The 19,376-nt window shown below is 45.9% G+C and overlaps 1 protein-coding gene across 4 annotated transcripts in view; it reads left to right on the forward strand.

The window, feature by feature from the left end:
• Window positions 1–19,376, forward strand: part of clec16a (C-type lectin domain containing 16A) — a 110,649-nt gene that overhangs the window by 68,269 nt on the left and 23,004 nt on the right. For all 4 annotated transcript variants that reach the window (XM_042340953.1, XM_042340955.1, XM_042340954.1 and 1 more), the window contains 3 exons: window positions 8,124–8,275; window positions 9,140–9,344; window positions 12,140–12,307. In XM_042340953.1, coding sequence (XP_042196887.1) covers window positions 8,124–8,275; window positions 9,140–9,344; window positions 12,140–12,307 — 525 coding nt within the window. The remainder of the gene's footprint in view (window positions 1–8,123; window positions 8,276–9,139; window positions 9,345–12,139; window positions 12,308–19,376) is intronic.

Genomic DNA, 19,376 nt, shown 5'->3' on the forward strand with positions numbered 1-19,376 from the left:
GCGCCCTCCACGCCAGACAGCGACTCAGAGCGCTTTACAATAACGGATCCCGGGACCGAGCCAGAGAGAGGGCAAGGAAGGTGACCAACAACAACAACAACAACAAGATTCCATTTATAAAGCGCCTTTCACGTCAGGAGGACGTCCCAAGGCGCTGCACAGTTGGGTCATGACCCGAGCAGGGGAGAAATGGTCAGGGTGAGGGGAGGGAAGGGAGCGAGGAGGGGGGAAATGGTCAGGGTGAGGGGAGGGAAGGGAGGGAGCGAGGAGGGGGAAGAGAGTCGAGAGGGGAGCTGAAGGCACGGTCAAAGAGAAAGGTTTTGAGACCGGCCTTGAAGGAGGAAAGGGAGGAAGCAAGGCGAAGGCACTGGGGGATGGAGTTCCAGAGCCTGGGGGCTGAGAGGCTGAAGGCCCGACCACCGATGGTAGGGCGGTTTGGGCGGGGGACGTGGAGCAGACCGGAGCCAGAGGAACGGAGGGTACGGGCAGGTAGGTAGGGGGATAGTAGGTTGGAGAGGTAGGAGGGAGCAAGGCCGTGAATGGCCTTGTAGGTGAGGATGAGGATCTTGAAATCAATCCTCTGGGGGATGGGGAGCCAGTGGAGGCGAGCGAGGGTGGGAGTGATGTGGGTGCGAAGCCTGGTGCGGGACAGTACACGAGCTGCAGAGTTCTGAATGACCTGCAGCTTGTGGAGGGAGGTGGCGGGAAGGCCGGCGAGGAGAGAGTTCCCATAGTCCAGCCTTGAGGTGACAAAGGCGTGAACCAGGGTTTCAGCAGCGTGAGGGGTGAGGTAGTGCCGTAGTCTGGCGATGTTCCGGAGGTGATGGAAGGCGGTGCCAGTTGTGGTGCGGATGTGAGGGAGAAAGGACAGCTCAGGGTCGAACAAAACGCCGAGGTTCCTGACTGGCTTTGAGAGGTGGAGAGTGCAGCCTTGGATGCTGATGGTGTCAGCGCCTGAGGTGCGGAGGCGCTGACGTGAGCCAATCAGGAGGGCCTCGGTTTTTCGCACGTTGAGCTGAAGAAAGTTGTCTCTCGTCCAGGACTCGATGTCGGACAGGCAGGCTGTCAGGACATCGGTGGTCGTGGAGTTGAGAGTAGAGGAGGAAAGGTAGAGTTGGGTGTCATCCGCATACATGTGGAAGTTAACCCATGTCTGCGGATGATGTCACCAAGGGGGAGAGGGTGAAGAGGAGGGGACCGAGGACAGAGCCCTGAGGGACACCACATGAGACAGTGTGGGGGGTGGAGGAGAAGCCATTCGTCGAGACAAAGTGAAGACGGTGAGAAAGGTACGACCTAAACCATTCAAGGACAGTGCCTTGAAGGTTGAGGTGGGAGGACAAGCGGTGGAGTAGGATAGCGTGGTCGACCGTATCGAATGCTGCCGATAGGTCGAGGAGGACGAGGAGACAGAGGGAGCCCTGGTCACAGATGGTCAGGATATCATTGGTGACCTTGACCAGGGCAGTTTCTGTGCTATGGGCAGCACGGAAACCTGACTGAAGGGGTTCAAAAAGAGAATGGGTGGAAAGGAAAGAGCGCAGTTGGGAGGCGACAACTCTTTCCAAGACCTTGGAGAGAAAGGGGAGGTTGGAGATGGGCCGGTAGCTTGATAGCTGCGACGCATCAAGGGAGGGTTTTTTCAGGGTGGGCGTGATGATGGCAGTTTTTAATGGAATGGGGACAGAGCCAGAGGAGAGGGACAGGTTGATGATGTCAGTGATATGTGGGGCAAGAAAGTGGAGCTGGGAGATAAGGAGTGGAGTGGGGATGGGGTCAAGGGAGCAGGTGGTTGGTTTTAGGGATAGGATGAGTTCAGTGACAGAGGGTGGGGAAACGGGTACGAAGGTGTGTAGGGGAGGATGGGTAGGAGTCGGAGTGTGGGAGGGAAGGGGTGGGTGGTGGGTGGAAGTTGGAGGGGAAGTGACCGCGGAGCGGATTCCCTTGATCTTGGATTCAAGGAAATCCAGCATCTCCTCGCAGTGAAGGTTGGAGGAGATGACCTGCGCGGGGTGGCGGGGGGGACGGAGGAGTCGGGTTGTGGTGGAAAACAGTAGCCTGGGGTTGTTCTTCGCCTCCAGGATTATCCTGGAGTAGAAGGACGACTTGGCCGAGGCTAGAGTGGAGCGGTAAATTTTGAGGAGGTCCAGCCAGATTTGTCGGTGGACCGTTAGGCCAGATTTGACACAGGTGCGTTCAGCAGCCCGCACCTGGCTTTCAGTGAGCGGAGGTGGGTGGTGTACCAGGGGGAGGAGCGGGAGTAGGAGACAGTGCGGGAAGTGATGGGGGCAAGAGTATCGAGTGTGGAGGAGAGGGTATTGTGGAGGAGGGAGAGAGGAGAAGAGGGGTCGGTGAGGGTTGAAGGCCAGAGGGAGAGGAGTTCAGAGGACTCCAAGGCATCGGTTAGGGATTGTGGGGGTAACTTCTTCCAAGGGCGGTAGAAGATGGTGGTGGGTCTGGTGGAGGTGGGGAGGGGGGTGGAGGTGGTGAAGGAGATGAAGTAGTGGTCAGAGATGGCCTTGTCGGTAATAGTGACATCCGAGACACTGAGGCCCCGGGTGATCACCAAATCGAGTGGGTGGCCGTGACTGTGAGTGGGGGAGTTTATGTGTAAGGAGAGGTTGAGTGAGGAGAGCAGGGAAGAGAAGTCTGTGGAGATGGAGCAGGAGGGGGTGAAGTGTAGGTTAAAGTCGCCCAGGATGATGAGGCGATCGGAGCAGAGGCAAAGAGATGTGAGGAGTGTTGAAATGTCAGAGATGAAGGTGGGAGAGGTTTTAGGGGGCCGGTAGAGGAGGAGGATTTTAAGGGAGAGGAATGAGGGGTGGGAGAGGGTGAGGTGCTCAAAGGAGGGGAAAGAGCCAGAGGAGTAGGGGGATAGGGCAAGTGGTGTCCTTGAGATAAGGGCAACACCACCGCCACGGCGGTTGGGGCGGGGGATGTGGTGGGAGGTGTAGCCGGGTGGCGTGGCCTCCGTGAGGGGGAAGGTGTCGCCTGGGGTGAGCCAGGTTTCTGTTAAGGCCATGATATCAACGTTCTCATCAAGGATGAGATCGTTGATGACCAGGGCCTTGTTGCAGAGGGAGCGGACATTTTGCAGTCCGATGTGGAGGGAGCGGTTGACAGAAGGGTGTGTGGGAGGGGAGGGGGGTCCAGGTTGTGAGGCAGGGGTGGGGGGAAATGGGGATGAGGGAGGAGAGGTTGACTCCCCGGGTCTGTGTCCGGGGTGGCTGGCGAGTGTGGTGGGGAATGGGGCAGTCGGTGTGGCTGCTGCTGGACAGCCAACGCCGAGTGCCACGGTGAGCCCGGCGGAGGATTCCCAGGCTGGAACAGAGGGAGGTTGTGGGAGGGTCAAGTGGGGATAGAAGACGAGAGGGACGGAGAGAGAGGAGGAGAGAGCGGGAGAGATGCAGAGGGGGGAGGGTTTGGGGGGAGAGAGGAGGGGGGCGGGAGGGAGGGGGTGAGGGGGCTCGGGTCAAAGCGGCAGCCATAGTGCGCACGCGGGGACCGGGAGCGAGCGGTCAGGTGGATGGCATTATCCCGTAGATTGGGGCAGCGAACCCAACAGGACCATAGTGGGCTCTGATGTGAGCCCTGGGGGGGGGGGCGAGGAGGGTTTTTTTTTTTTATTTTGTGCACTTAGCTGCTTCCCCTTCCATCCCTCTGACTTTGTCTTCCAGAACCCTTATTTCTTCTTTTATTGCCGCAATCCCTGCTCCCTACTCTTTTGCTCTCATTTCTACCTCGTTCCTCATCGATTAGATGAAACTTATCAATTGCTCCCTTCATCCCATTCCCCCCACTCTTCCCCAACTGCTGATCTCGCACTGTCGCTCCTCTAACCCCTACAGGTGGACACAGTCAACCTGTCCATCTCCTCTGGCACTGTCCAGCTTCCCCTCAGAACTGCTATCCTCGCCCCTCCTCAAAAAAAGCAACCTTGATCCATCAAATGTCACTTACTATCTCAAACCTGCATTTCTTTTCTAAAGTCCTGGAACTAAAGTTGTCGCCACCCAACAGAGCGGTCGAGGGGAGGGTGGCCTGACTGTCCAGTGCAGTGCTGTAGGAGGGGAGGGTGGCCTGACTGTCCAGTGCAGTGCTGGGGAGGGAGGGTGGGCTGACTGTCCAGTGCAGTGCTGGGGGAGGGGAGGGTGGGCTGACTGTCCAGTGCAGTGCTGTAGGAGGGGAGGGTGGCCTGACTGTCCAGTGCAGTGCTGGGGGAGGGGAGGGTGGGCTGACTGTCCAGTGCAGTGCTGGGGGAGGGGAGGGTGGGCTGACTGTCCAGTGCAGTGTCGGGGGAGGGGAGAGTGGGCTGACTGTGCAGTGCTGGGGGAGGGGAGGGTGGGCTGACTGTCCAGTGCAGTGCTGGGGGAGGGAGGGTGGGCTGACTGTCCAGTGCAGTGCTGGGGGAGGGGAGGGTGGGCTGACTGTCCAGTGCAGTACTGTGCAGTGCTGGGGAGGGGAGGGTGGGCTGACTGTCCAGTGCAGTGCTGGGGGGGGGGAGGGTGGGCTGACTGTCCAGTGCAGTGCTGGGGGAGGGGGGGTGGGCTGACTGTCCAGTGCAGTGCTGGGGGAGGGGAGGGTGGGCTGACTGTCCAGTGCAGTGCTGGGGGGGGGGGGGGGGGGCTGACTGTCCAGTGCAGTGCTGGGGGGGGAGGGTGGGCTGACTGTCCAGTGGCTGGGGGGGGAGGGGGGAGTGCAGTGGGGTGGGCTGACTGTCCAGTGCAGTGCTGGGGGAGGGGAGGGTGGGCTGACTGTCCAGTGCAGTGCTGGGGGAGGGGAGGGTGGGCTGACTGTCCAGTGCAGTGCTGGGGGAGGGGAGGGTGGGCTGACTGTGCAGTGCTGGGGGAGGGGAGGGTGGGCTGACTGTCCAGTGCAGTGCTGGGGGAGGGGAGGGTGGGCTGACTGTCCAGTGCAGTGCTGGGGGAGGGGAGGGTGGGCTGACTGTCCAGAGCAGTGGTTGGGGGGGGGAGGGGGGTGACTGTCCAGTGCAGTGCTGGGGAGGGGAGGGTGGGCTGACTGTCCAGTGCAGTGCTGGGGGAGGGGAGGGTGGGCTGACTGTCCAGTGCAGTGCTGGGGAGGGGAGGGTGGGCTGACTGTCCAGTGCAGTGCTGGGGGAGGGGAGGGTGGGCTGACTTTCCAGTGCAGTGCTGGGGGAGGGGAGGGTGGCCTGACTGTCCAGTGCAGTGCTGGGGGAGGAGGGCTTCATTCATTTTGCTCACACCCACTGCTCTACCCACCGCCTTCACTCGGCTGGCACGGACCTCGTCCCCTCCACTCCATAATTTGCGGCCGTGCTTTCAGCCACTGTGCCCCAAACCTCTTGAACTCCTTGCCTGAATCCCTCTGTTTTGGTCCCTCTCTGCACTTCTTCAAATCACACCTGAAGACTTTTTTCTTCTATGGTGACTATCTCCCCTTCCGTTTCCCCATCAACTCATTCTGCTATTAAGTGCTCGGTGAATCTACCCGCGTGAAGGGTGCTACGTAAATACAAGTTGTTGTTGTAAATAGAATAAGCAGCGCACATGCTACTTCAGATCGCAAGATTGAAGAGTCTTGATACAATTCCTGTTTAAGGCAACTCCCTGATCAACGAAGAAATTGTTTAAAAAAATGCAAATCTATGTCCTTCATTTTTAGAATTTCCGTTCTTTTCTGTTCGAGAAAATGTGCCAATGATAATAATTGAGACATTTCCCGTCAGTATTTTCTGAATTTCTAATATTAGTTTCTTCTGTTTTACATCAGCCCACTCGATGTGGGTGTGTGCCCAGCACCACTGGTGCCTGAATCTGTAGAACGTCTCCTGAGATCATGTTAAATCATTTGAAGTTTTGATTATTTCAGTCATCTTTCTTATGAGTCCAGCATTCTTTAATATCAAAACCAGCAACTGATTAGGCTTCAGGATTGTGATTTAGAATGCTGTTATGGAAAGAATTAATTATTATTCTCTCCCCAATCACTAATAAATACACTGATGTAACATACATTGTATATGTTACCTTACCCAGATCCCTGTGTAATGTTGAAAGGATACAATCTCTATGCAATTTCCATAATATGAAAAGAACTAAGATATAAAAGAGCAATAAAAAAAGATTGTTCTAGAATTCTATGGACAGAAAAAAACTTCTAGGTCATTGCCATGAGCTGAAAGATACTTTACTGAATAAAGTGAAGAGAATGGGTTGTTAGGCGTATCAGATGTATGATGACATTACAGCCTTGCTCATCGGCAGGACTTGGAAGGGTAAACTAGTCACTGGGGGCAGGGACTCTTCCATTCAGCTCCTGTTAACCCTGCAAGCCTAAGCCTTAACGGGTAGGGTGGTCCTGGCTGGTCAAGCAAGGAGATACATTTGCTAGTATTTGCTGTCTTGGAAGTTCTATATTAGTGCTTGACCTCACACTAACTCAAATCTTCCTCTTATCTGAAGCATTCAACATCTCTCTACCAACTCATCCCCATGCTGTTTGATGTGTCACTCTCTCCATGTACAGACCTTCAAACTCAGATATTCTATGTGAACATTATATAAGAGAAGGCTGTCCATTGGATCATTGTTAAGAGCTTTGAAAGGCCCACCAGACGATGACCCATGTGTGATTTGCACTTTATTTATACTGCACGGGTGGGAATTGCACTGCTCCTGAAATAGCCTCCTCCAGGTGCTTACAGCAGTTGGGGTTCCAAGTGCTTTGTGTGTATGAGCCTCAGTAATGTATGTTAGTTGCTGCCAAATCCATGATTGCTGTACAACAGGTGGTCCAGCCTTTTGGCTGCTAAGGGCTGGGAAACATCCACGGGCCGCATAAGCCTGAGCCCCTGGTGACCGTCTCCAATCGGACAGTCCTGTTGTAGGTAGGAGCGCGAGTCCTTAGTGACCGTCTCGTGATTGCCTTGGGTCCTGCATGTCACCTATATTTTCTCGTTGGACAATGTAGTTGGAAATAATTCACGGGTCGGATTAAATCATTCCCCGGGCTGCCAGTTGTCCCACCCTACTATAGAATAAAGAACGCTATTCTTCTGACAATCCTCTTATACAATTCCTCAGCCAACAACTTGTTCTTGATTTCTTTAAATAAGAGCCAACCATAATGTGCAAAGAAAAACTATCCGAATCCCAGCCAAACCTCTCACAATTTAATAAGTAACTGTTAAACTTTTAACAGTATTGAGTTGCTACTTGTGTTTACCCATATAAAAATAATTCCCGACCCTTCAGCAAGTCCTAAGTGTATCTCAAAATAATCAGTTAGCTGATGCAAAAGTTCCAAAATAAAATCTTTTTAAGATCTCACGTTCAGTGTGTGACATCTGATGAGCAGAATGGCGAAGTCAGACTTTATTTGGACTTAGCGCAGCTAATGTACATTGTTTTGTTAGTAAGTGTCAAAATTCATTTTGTATCTGTTCCTGTAAATCAGCACAGAGTAATTAGAGGATTGATCTATTTGTCATTGCCAGTTAGGGGTTTCCACATGTTCTGTTTGACTTCACTCTTCCTATTTTGCTTCTTATCTACATCTATTTGTAGTAATAAAGATGACAGACAGCTGTTGTAAACTTGCAGCACGGACATTAATTTGGCACTTCTTTTCAGTACTTCTCTTTTACAGTAAAAGTGCTTCTGTAATTTGCATAAACAATTTGTACAATTGAACCAACTTCTTCTCTGCCAAGAGTCTGTCTAATTGTGGTTAATCGGAAAGCAGACTTTCTTTTCCAATATCTCTTATTGTGATTCTTTATTGCAGGTATTTAGAAAACTTTACATGAGCTACGCCAGATTTCAGTTTAGATTTAAAATGATTAGTGTTTCCCAGAATACCATTTAGGTCATGGGTGCCCACAGTGTAAGCCTCGACCATAAGCTAAAGTCAAGCGCGGTTTAAACCTACAATCATCTGACCCAGAGGCAAGAGTGGGGCCAATAAAGCCAGATTGGCAATTTTAGATCTTCTTTCTCATCTGCATTTATGTCCCTGGTTTGTCCAGAAAAATATTTGAAGCTTAATAATATCTATAAACTAGCTAAAGGAGTTGTTTTAATTCATTCTTAATGTTTAATTTCTAGTTGGAAATAATTTGATGCATTTAATTTTCTTTACAGATAACAGTGATTTAATTGCTTGCACTGTGGTTACCAAGGAGGGCAGTCAGGCCCATCGATTCCTCGCCGTTGACATTTATCAGATGAGCTTGGTTGAACCTGAGAGTAAACGGCTTGGATGGGGAGTGGTGAAGTTTGCAGGTCTCCTTCAGGTAAGTTGCTGATGGTTAGTGGTTCCTGTATAAGTTATATCGAGTGGTTCATCCCGATTAAGTTGCTGTGTTTTGAGAACATTTTGCTATTTGTCATCTTGGTAAGTACCATTTTGGAAAAGTGTTCAGGTGATTGTAGTCCGTGGTATGTTCCAGGCATTTGTGTGCTTTTTGCAGTACAAATGCTAGTAGTTGTGTGGCAGCAATAAGCAATGCAAGCAGGATGTTGCACAATACTGCTTCACCTGCAGTTGAGTTCAAGTCCTGAGACATCACAATCAAACTGTATTGTGTTCTGGTTAGATCACATCTGGAGCATTGCTTCCAGTTCTGGGCAATGCAACATTAGTTGGCCATAGAGGCGGTGCAGAAACCAGGCTGATCCCCAGTGTTATGGGTTGGGCTATGAACATTGATTAAACAAGCTAGGGCTCTTCAGGCTTGAGAGAAAACTTCTCGAAGCGGATCTTACAGAAGCGTAAATTTTAAATGGGATTGAAAAGGTAAACTCAGAACAGTACTTTAGGAATCACCAAGACAGTAGAAGAAAACATAGGTTTAGAGTTGCAAAGAACAATTTCAGGACAGACACCAGAATATTTTTCTTTACCCAGAGGCAATTAATGACCAGAAGAGGTTGCCAAGAAGTTTGGGTGAGGCCAGGTTGTTGGATTCATTTTTTTAAAAAAGCACAGCTTGATGTTATGATGGGAAGATGGTGGGGAGTCTGGAAATATGAGATCAGATGGTCTGAAAACCTTCATCTGAGCCATTCTCGTCATCTTGTAATTTAGGAAAAGAAAAAAACTTGCAGAAATTGATGAAAGTTGCATATGACTGATTAAAACTACTTTGATTTTGTAGGACATGCAGGTCACTGGTGTAGAGGATGACAGTCGGGCTTTGAACATCATCATCCACAAACCAGCATCCAATCCTCACGCCAGGCCCTTCCCTATCCTCCAGGCCACGTTTATCTTCGCTGATCACATCCGTTGCATCATCGCAAAACAGAGATTAGCAAAGGGACGGATTCAAGCACGGCGAATGAAGATGCAAAAAATAGCAGGTTAGCATTGATTATCTGTAACCAATGGATCAATGCTCAGTGACCTTTTTAACCCACAGGCTTCAGATTTATACACGTCCATTTCGCAGAAGTTTAGTTTGCATTTATTCGCAATTATTACATCATATCCCATCTGCAAAGTTTTTCGTTTTTAGCTGAAAGCCATGGACTCCAGTAGACTCTTCAGTGAACCCTACACAACTGAGGACCCAAGGCCACCATATCACTGTTATATTATGCCAGTAACTTAATTCCAAAAAGAAGTTTCAAGCTTGAGAAACGGGATTAATTGCTCGCTTTTATGAGCAGATCATATTTTTCAGGGGTGTTTTTCTCAGTTATGGTCTTCTGTTTTTTTTTGCAAAATTCACTTATTCTCAGATTCATTAAAAAAGATTAATGAAAATGTAATGACATTCCCGGGTCGTTACGTGTAGGGACTTTGACATTGTGGGCAAACCAGAGCAGAATTTTGGCCATTGCTCTCATCAACAATATCATTACACTTAACAATATCCAGCATATTTTGCTCAATTTATTTCCAAGAATGACAGCAGCTGAGTGCTTCTGGAGAGCCAAAGTAACAAACGGGTTTGTGCATTAATATTGTATTACTATAATGTTTTTATTTACTATCCATTTTTGATTTTAACTGATGTTATAAATGCACATGTATAATCCTGCCAAAAAAAAAATTATTTGCTCACTCAGTCCACGACTTTTTGTGGGACACTGCTGTCAGCAATTGGCTGCCACATTTTACCACAAAGATACAGTCAATCCACTTTACAGTATATTCTGTGAAGTGCTTTGAGACGTCTAAAAGACGTGATAAGGCGCTATATTAAATGCAAGGATTAGTATTGTTGTTGTTATCATGTCAGTGTAATGCTTAGGTTGGCTTTCTGTGAAGTGGCTTTCAGTTCTCATTTTTGTCCCAGGCTTTTAGTGATTAATTAGAAATTGTAATCAGTTATTGCCCCAACAGCAGGACATTTTAATAAGGTTGTCACATTTAAAACTTCTTATCCAGTGTTTTCTTGAAGCTATGACTAGAGCTGCAGCAGGTCATTCTCTGAAACTCTGTTCATAGCAAATTATTCACAGTCCGTGTTTGATTACAGCAAAATGCTAATCAAAAATGTGACAAGTGACAAAGGTTGAGGGCTTGACATAGAATGGGTCACTAAAATTTGAAAATGACAATAGATTGTGAGTGAAAAAGATGTGTCGAGGAAGCACTTAATTGGTGAGAGGAGAAAACAGCAGGGAAAAACAAGTACCAGCAGAGAGGAAGTACAGAGAGAGAGAGGAAGCAGCCAGTGATGATGAAAGTCTGTGTTTCTGAAACTCTTTGAAGTATTGATAATCGTTGTTTAGCTTTTATTATTTTCATTTTCATCTTTTACTTAAATCCTTTACACTTTGTGCTGTGTATTTTAGTATTTTGTTTGAGTACATTGCTAAGTACGCTATTATAATTGAAAAACCTTCGGCTTGCGAAAGATTATTGATAATTTCACCTCGTAAGGACGAGACTGTGAAATGAAACTCCGTTTGTGAATTGTCCGTTCCAGGCAGTCTGGGCTTGCCTTTGCATCTACGGGAAATCAGGGCACAGGCTCGAGAGGAACGACCTTGTGTACAGCTCAAAGTAGGAGCCCTCTGTGAAAGCAGGCAGACTGCGGAAAGCATTCAATAAGATGAAACCCGACAAATATACAAAATCATGACAAATATTATTGAGCTAGTTTAAATTTCCAGCTCAGACATTTTGGCACTTCAAGTTTTTACAAGAATATTAATCCATTTCTCTCTGTCCCAGAATGCAGCCTTACTGCTAGCTAAAGAGAAAGTGATGCTCTCTCCACACTTGCATTTTTTTCCCCCCAGATTGCTCTTTTCAAATCGAGTTTTATGTTTACGGTGGCACCGAGTGGCAATGAGTCATTGAAACAGCGATTTAGGCCAGAAACCCAACTAAATTATTTAAATATAATGGATTTGGTGCTTCAGCTCGGGCAGTTCCGTGGACTGTAGAAAGTTTACAAAGTCTTAACCCAAAACTAGTTAATTGTTCATATAACAGGCTTTAGTAATCAAATGTTATTGAAATATCCATTCCAACTCTTCTCTCCCCCTCCCCATCCCAAATGGTACCTATGGTTATTTAAACAGTGGTTTAAGTGTCAAAGAGGTTTGACTGTAAATCACTTTCTTACCTCGCTTACAACTGCCGTGTTTCTGAAATGTAGGTCTTTGACACTTTGAGAAAATGGCATGAGTGTCTCTCACACAATATATTTGCCATGCTCATCAATTGGAGCTGAGTTAGTACTGCTAAGGGTGACTGTATTTCTTATTTCTTTGGCGAAACTGTTGCAAATTCTCCCATAGGAAATGGCTACTGCAAACATGCACCCGCTGTTTGACTAATTATTAGGTGATGGTTGCATTATCTTCAGATTGATGTGGTGAGTTATTTTGCAATTCAAATAATGGAATCAAAAGAGACCAGTTTAGTTATTTGATGGATATTTTATTGCATGAGATAAAACATTTGCACGCGAACACAGAATTTAACATGCTTGTATTTTCTTCCAGTGTGAAGCCAAAGTAATTCAAAATGAAATAAGGTGCACGGGAAACGTTTCAATCTTGTAGCATATGTGGTAAAGTTCCATCCCAAATTGATAACCGTTTGTTTGATGTTATTTTTTTCAAATAGGCATTTATACCTTTTGTTTGAAATGTAATGGTTGCTAACAATAAATGATTTTGATTGTATTTTCTAGCACTTTTGGACCTTCCTGTGCAGCCTTCCTCTGATGTCATGGGATTTGGACATGGATCATCTTCTACAGCCCACCATCTACCTTTCCGATTCTATGACCAGTCTCGTCGTGGAATCAGTGATCCCACCGTTCAGCGTTCCGTGTTTGCTTCTGTTGATAAAGTTCCAGGTAATGTTTGATATGTGTCTACTTGTAAGGGCACTTCTTTTAAGCTATCCAATGTAAGAATAATTAATGGACGTTAGCACTTGGAGAACTACATACTATATACGTTTTCATCCCTCATTGCATTGAAACCCACCACCTGATCCCTTGACCCTCATCCCCACCCTCTCTTGACCTCCCAGCGCCACCTCCTTGCTCACTTGCTAATGGACATTGTTAACTTCTCCCTGTTCATGGGTACAGTTCCCACTCCTTCAAAACCGTTGTTATCACCCCACTTTTTTTAAAAAAACTCCCTTGACCATCCATGCTCCCCTAATCACTGTCCCATCTTTAACTTTCCTTTCCCATCCTCACCCCCATCCTCACCCAGCTTTGCTGGCTTCTCACCTCCAATGGATTGAGTTCAAACCTTGAATCCCTCCATGCTGTCGTCCCCACCCTACCTCCGTGACCTCAAACCCTACGACCCGGCCACCCGCTTCACTCAGTGGGCACTGGCCCACTTCATGTGCCCTGCCCTACCCACCCCAACATTTAGCCTTTCTGCCCCATTCTCTGAAACACCATCCCTCCTTCACCTCATTCAAGGTCCGTCTCAAGACCTACCTCTTTGACCAGGCTTTCAGTTGTCTTTTCTCTCCCCAGCCCACCTCTGCTCCCCCCGCAACCCCTCTTCCCCCCCGGGCCTCGCCTCGGGTGCCAGACCAGTGTTAAGCACCTTGGGACGTCCTCCGAATATGAAGGGTGCTATATAAATGTAAATTTGTATTGTATCAGTTACATTTGAAAATGAAATGGTTTAGAGGAGTTACACTTCTCAAGGATCCCCAAACTCTCAATGAATACTCATTCTGGTATATGATTCTTGAAATCATATTTTATATTTAGTTACATGTTAAAATATACATGGGTTAGTGTAGCGCCCATATCTCTGGTCTGTGTGTTGGGACCAGTTCGGCCATCGAGGTAGGTGCTGTTTGACGATCTTGTATGCCTGATCCCGGTCCTTAAACCAGATTTCACTAAGCTACCTGAAAGCCAAGGCAAAATGTGCAGGGCATTCTATTATCAGCCCGTGAACTGGCCTCCCATGTTTTGAATGGACAATGAGCAGAATTCAGGAATGTGTAACGAGATGTATTGTTACATTTGGATTGTATATAAACTGATCCATACCTTGGAACCATGAAAGGAATTCAGACGACTTCATAAACCATAGGAGTAACTTTTTGCCTTTTTTAACCACTGAGAGGCATTTTAAACCCTTCTTTGGAAAACATCTCCAGATTTGTGTGTCATTTAGTAAAGCTTTTGAAAGCTACTTTGATTGTATTACGATACATTACAGTACAACATTTATGAGGTGACGTGCTTGGCGACAGAATGTCAATCAAGTCGTGACTGTTGGTGGTCTGGTTCCTGATCCAGGCGGGTCCACAGTACTCAAAGGCTGATAACAGACCAACCCGGCTGTCAGCCACGCTCAGCATTGGGATCTGGAGGGGAAGCCCAGTCACTGGGAGCAGACAGTTAACTCTGCCTGTTAACCCTGCACTCCAAAGTCCAAGCTAGTTTAACACCAAGCAGTATCACAATGTACACTGTAGGATCCCCAAGCCTTGGTTCTTGCCAGCCCTAATTAGGTGCCTAATAAGCAAGGGTAAGCAGGGTGCATCCCTCCAGAGAAAGTGCACGCTCCATTACAGACATAGGAACATTTCTAACGTGTAGTTGATATAAATACAGTACGGGGAACTCTGGTGAAGGAGAGGACACGAGATGCAGAGTTCCAATGGAAGTAAAGGAAACGGCCATTGTATAGGAAGCAAGCCAGGTGGCTGTGCATGTACACGTTAAATCTGGCTATTCTGCCCTTATTGTAGGACAGATTGTGATTTTATGGATTCCAACCAGCACGTTGTAATGGGGTTCCACAGTGTAGTTCAAGAACTTGGAGCCATGGAAGTGTCTCGGTTCAAATTATTGTCTATAAATTAATTCATTATCAACTCATTTATATGCACTTTGGATTGTAAAAGCAAGGGATAGTCGTATCATAAATTTACAATAGGAAGGTTTGAAACAAATTCTAGGTTGGAGAACAGATGTCTTTCAACGTTCCTGTATAAACACACAGAATCGTTCAGAGTTTCTAATATATTACCATATAAAAAAAACGAAATGCAAACACTGAGAGGAACTATAAGACACTGAAATCGATACATTCAGCAAAAGATTGATTGAGCCCAAAATATTTATATTACAGCCTTACAGTATGGGTATCACCATTTTCATTCTAACGTGTTTGTTACCATGTTTTTTGAGCTATTCAAGTTTATTCAGATTATGTTTAACAGCAGTTACTAGGTTGGAGTGACACTGTGCTTCTGACGTGCTGCATTTGTCAGTTCTAACAATTCATATGAAATATGATTTCCCATAACTGCATCTGGGTAGGTTTTCTTGTGTTTGCCTCTGGAGCATTTCCAGGGCTGTTTATTTACTTAGGAGTGTGTTTTTCTCCAGTGATGCATTTCCTGGAAGTTTCTTTCCATTAACTGATTCCCTAAAAAGGAATTATTTTGACATTCGTCCATTCACAACTTCTAGTCCCAGTGAGCTGTTGCATGCCAAGTCATATCACATGTTGGGATTTAGTCACGGTTTACTCTTTGCGTTCAGATCTGGCAGTTTCTACCTAAACACAAACTACAGCCAACTGACTGCCGTAAACCCATCGCCTCCCGGCGTTTAGGGCACTGTATAAATGCAAGTTGTTGTTGTTGCCATAAAGCTAAGGCTTAGGGGGGAAAATCAGCAATAGTGACGGTGCCTTTAATAATAATCCTTGCATTTGATATAGCGCTTTTCATGTCTTCTCGACGTCTCAAAGCGCTTCACAGAATATACTGTAAAGTGAATTGACTGTATATTTGTGGGCGAAACGCGGCAGCCAATTGCGCACAGCAGTATCCCACAAACAAACAAACTTTGTTTATAACCTCTCCTTGGTTTAAAATAAACACGTCAGTAGATTGGAGTGATACTGTACTTCTGGTGTCCTTTTCTTCCTGCAACATTTCTTCCAAGTGTTTTTCTTATATGTGTCTTTGAGCAATAATTTCACCTTGACAGACAGCAAGAACAGTGACAAGCTATATGATTTTACATGGTTTAGGGTCCAGCAGTTACCCGAACGTACACTCTGGGGTCCCCAAGCTTTGTCTCTTGCCAACCTGCTTTCTCGAATTAGGTAAGCAGGATGTGTCCCTTCAGGGAGAGAGAGAGAGAGAGTGCATTCCATTCCAACAATCTATCTCTGAGATTTCCATGTGTAGACGGGATGCATGGAATTCTCAGTTTTGTTTGGATACCCTTAAGCAACGGTGATGGGTTTCCACATGTGTCAGACACATGGCTGACTAAAACAAAAAAATATTTTGGCTCTTTCAGCTTGTATGCATTTGGAGCAGATACACTCTGGGACATCTTCTCCACGTAGGTCTAACAACAACTTGCATATTACATATTAAATGTATTATATGCTCTAACATGTACGTATTACATCGACCTGAAACGTTAACCCACTTTCAACTCTCCATAGATGCTGCTTGATTTGCTGAGTATTCCTAGCGACTTCTGATTCTATTTCAGATTTCCAGCATGTAGAATCATAGAATCTTACAGCACAGAAAGAGGCCATTCGGCCCATCGAGTCTGCGCCAGCTCCTAAAAGAGCAATCCAACTTAATCCCACTGGCTCGCTTTCTTTCCATAGCCCTGCAATCCTGTCCTTCCCAAATACCCATCTACTTCTCTCTTAAAAGTTGTTATTGAATCGGCTTCCACTACCTTTTCACGTGACCCTTGACCAGGACGTAAGAGAGTAAACTTGCCCTGTTATTTAAGGCAAGCAGTGTAGCAAAGCAATGATTTATTCTTGTTGCTCACAAGGAAAATTGGTTCCAGATGCAAACTCCGAAAGAAAAGTTATATAAATGTGGAGGGTGTTCAGAGCTTAAACCTGCTCATGGGGCCAGTTAAATATGTTAAATCACTTACTTTGCACTAATATATCATCATGGCTCAGACCATCATATTTCACCAGTAATGTTATCCCCATGTCCTGTCCTCCCAACATGAAAGGAGCAATACAAATGTAATTTTGTATTGTATTGTAATTCTTCTCTATGTGCAATTTTCAACAACAATAATAATCATTTGATATGGCTCCTTTCGCATCAGGAGAACGTCTCAAAGGGCTTCCCTGGGTTTTAAGTCTAGTGACCGTATATTTTGTAAGTATTCCCTGCAGGCATTTTGAGCATAGCAATAATGATTGTTGGCCAGGACACTGGAAGAAACTACGTTTTCTTTTCAAATAGTGCTTTGGGATCTTTAACATCCACTTCAACAGGAAGACAGGACCTCGGCTTAACATCCCATCTGATTGACGACACCTCCGACAATGCAGTGTTACCCTCAATGGTGTGTTGAAGTCTCAGCCTAGAATGAGAGTTCAAAGCTCTGGTTTGGGGCTTGAACATATCCTCTGACTCAGAGCCAAGTTTACGAATTGAAACAGGCAGTGTATTTGCTTAACAAAATCTCACTTGCTAACTCAGACTATTAGGGAAATCTGTTTTCTTATTGTAAAAGAAAAATGTTGTTTGAAGAAACATTAATGTATGCCTTGTAATAAAATGTTTCACTAGATTTCAGCCAAGCTTTTATAAAATAATTTATTATATGATCACTGGATTCCTTTCAAACTTGGCACAGCAAACCTGCTTGTGTGCTTGAATCATCGCTCTCCAGCTCACTAATGTATTACACATGTACCAAATACTTTCTACAGGAGCTCTTTCATGAAAAACAAGCTTGTAACTTTATCTAATTTCAGAATCGAGTGGAGGGTTGCAGTGGGTAGGGGTTATATTACAGATAATAATAATCCTAGCGCCTTATCACATCATTGAGACATCTCAAAGATACTGTATGGTGCTCTTTACAAAGCTCTCACCTTGTGTCTCAGTGTAATAAAAAAATAGAATCTCATTTCTTTGAGTTATAGAAATATTTGATATGTTTATATGGTAAAAAGCATAATTTGAAATCTTTCGATTAATGTTTTGCTGAAAGGATTTGTCAAAGCATTGTCAGTTTGATATCATTCACAAGGAAAAGTCTTTTATTTAGTATGGTGCCAATACACACTCATCAAGCTACACCTAATGTTCTCTGGAATGAAGTAAACAGAGTGTTTCCCTCCAGGGAAAGAGTGCGTATTCCATTCTAGACCAGAGAAATTTGTATGTGTAGGTGGTTAATATGTATAAAACTCCCAACTGGTAATGCAAAAAATAATAATCCTTTCATTTGATATAGCGTCTTATCACGTCGTTGAGATAATAAATAATAATAATAAATAATCCTTGCATTTGATATAGCGCTTTTCACGTCGGGAGGACGTCCCAAAGCGCTTCACTGTAAAGTGAATTGACTATATTTCTGGGCGAACGCGGCAGCCAATTGCGCACAGCAATGTCCCACAAACAGTCATATGGATTGAAATGACCAATTTATTATTGTTTTGATTTTTTTTTGGAGGGATTATTATTAGGCGTGTGGAGTAAGGAAACTTGCCCAAGGTTTGTCTGTCTGTCTGTCGACCCCTATGTCTCATAGGGCTTGACAGAAAATATTGTAAAGCAAATTGACTGTATTTGTGGGCAACAAGTGGCAGACAGTTGCACACAGCAGTGTCCCACAAACAGCCACTGATTGACTTTTTTAAAGGGATTATTATCTCTTGAAAACGATCCACCAATTGCCTAACAACCGGGTTCCTACTTACTGCTCGGTAAACAGAGGCGTGTGGAGTATGGAAGCTTGCCTATGGTATCAAACCTGGTCCTCACTTGCGAGGCGAGTGTGCTAACCACTATACTTCAGAACTCCACATGTGTGGTAATTGGATACATCTATTCCCTTCTTGGAAGTTAATTTGCATGTAAGGACTACAATGGTTAGAAGATGATTCATGTCTGCCCAGGTGGGAGTATTATTTCAGTGGAAGTGGGGAATGCAGCTGAGGGGAGGTCCAAACAAAAGAACACAATCAGCCATTAAATGCACACAGTCGTTTATATCCTGCAAAGTGCTACGCTTCATAGAAATGTGAAAGAGTGAATATAAGGCACTATTAAAAAGGTCAGACGTTACCCAGCTAGATCATTTTTAAGCAGTATTTGTTAAATATTCTGAAAGGGTCTATTGAAAAATGCTAATTTATAAGCATGTTCAAATTCCTGAAACGGGGCAAGATTTTGAAATGGATTGTGTGTACTTCAGAAAATGGAGCATCTGACATAGGACAAACTGCGAGTTCTTTGTTTTACAAACATTGTACATCAAACATTGGTTTACTTAGTCGCATCTTTTAAGATAAAAGACAAAATGCAGCCAGACGGCAGAATAATTGTCTAATCTTTACAATCAAATCAAATCTTTACACACTTACAGCCAAGTTAGTTTATTACAGACCATAAAATCCCCCACCAGTCCAAACTGAGTAACTTGTTTCAGCAAAATCGCTTAAGGATCGATTTCAAGATCCTCACCCTTGTATTCAAGTCCCTGCACTCCTCTGCACCCCCCGACCTCTCTGACCTCCTCTCTCCTCAAAACAGTACCCGTTGCCTTCATTCCTCCGGGTCCTCCGCTCCACCCTTGGCGCGGCCGCGTGTTCAGCCACTATGCCCCTAAGCTCTGGAACTCCCTTCCTCACTCCCTTTGCCTCGCTCCCTCTCTTCCTATTTTCAGGTCTCTGCTGAAGACCTTTTCAACCGTGCCTTTCGGCACCTTCCCCCCCCCAACCCCCCCTTGGCTCGGCGCCGGGATCCGTTACTGTAAAGCGCTCTGAGACGCCGTCCAGCATGGAGGGTGCTATATAAATCCAAGTCGTTGTTGTTTGAAAGGTCCCCGACATTTTCTTTAATGATGAACAAATTAATAATGAGACACAGACTCCTAAACGCGGATACTTAGTGGGAGGGGAGATGTCTCC

Source organism: Callorhinchus milii, unplaced genomic scaffold (genome assembly GCF_018977255.1).
Source record: "Callorhinchus milii isolate IMCB2004 unplaced genomic scaffold, IMCB_Cmil_1.0 Scaffold16, whole genome shotgun sequence".
Classification (NCBI taxonomy): domain Eukaryota; kingdom Metazoa; phylum Chordata; class Chondrichthyes; order Chimaeriformes; family Callorhinchidae; genus Callorhinchus; species Callorhinchus milii.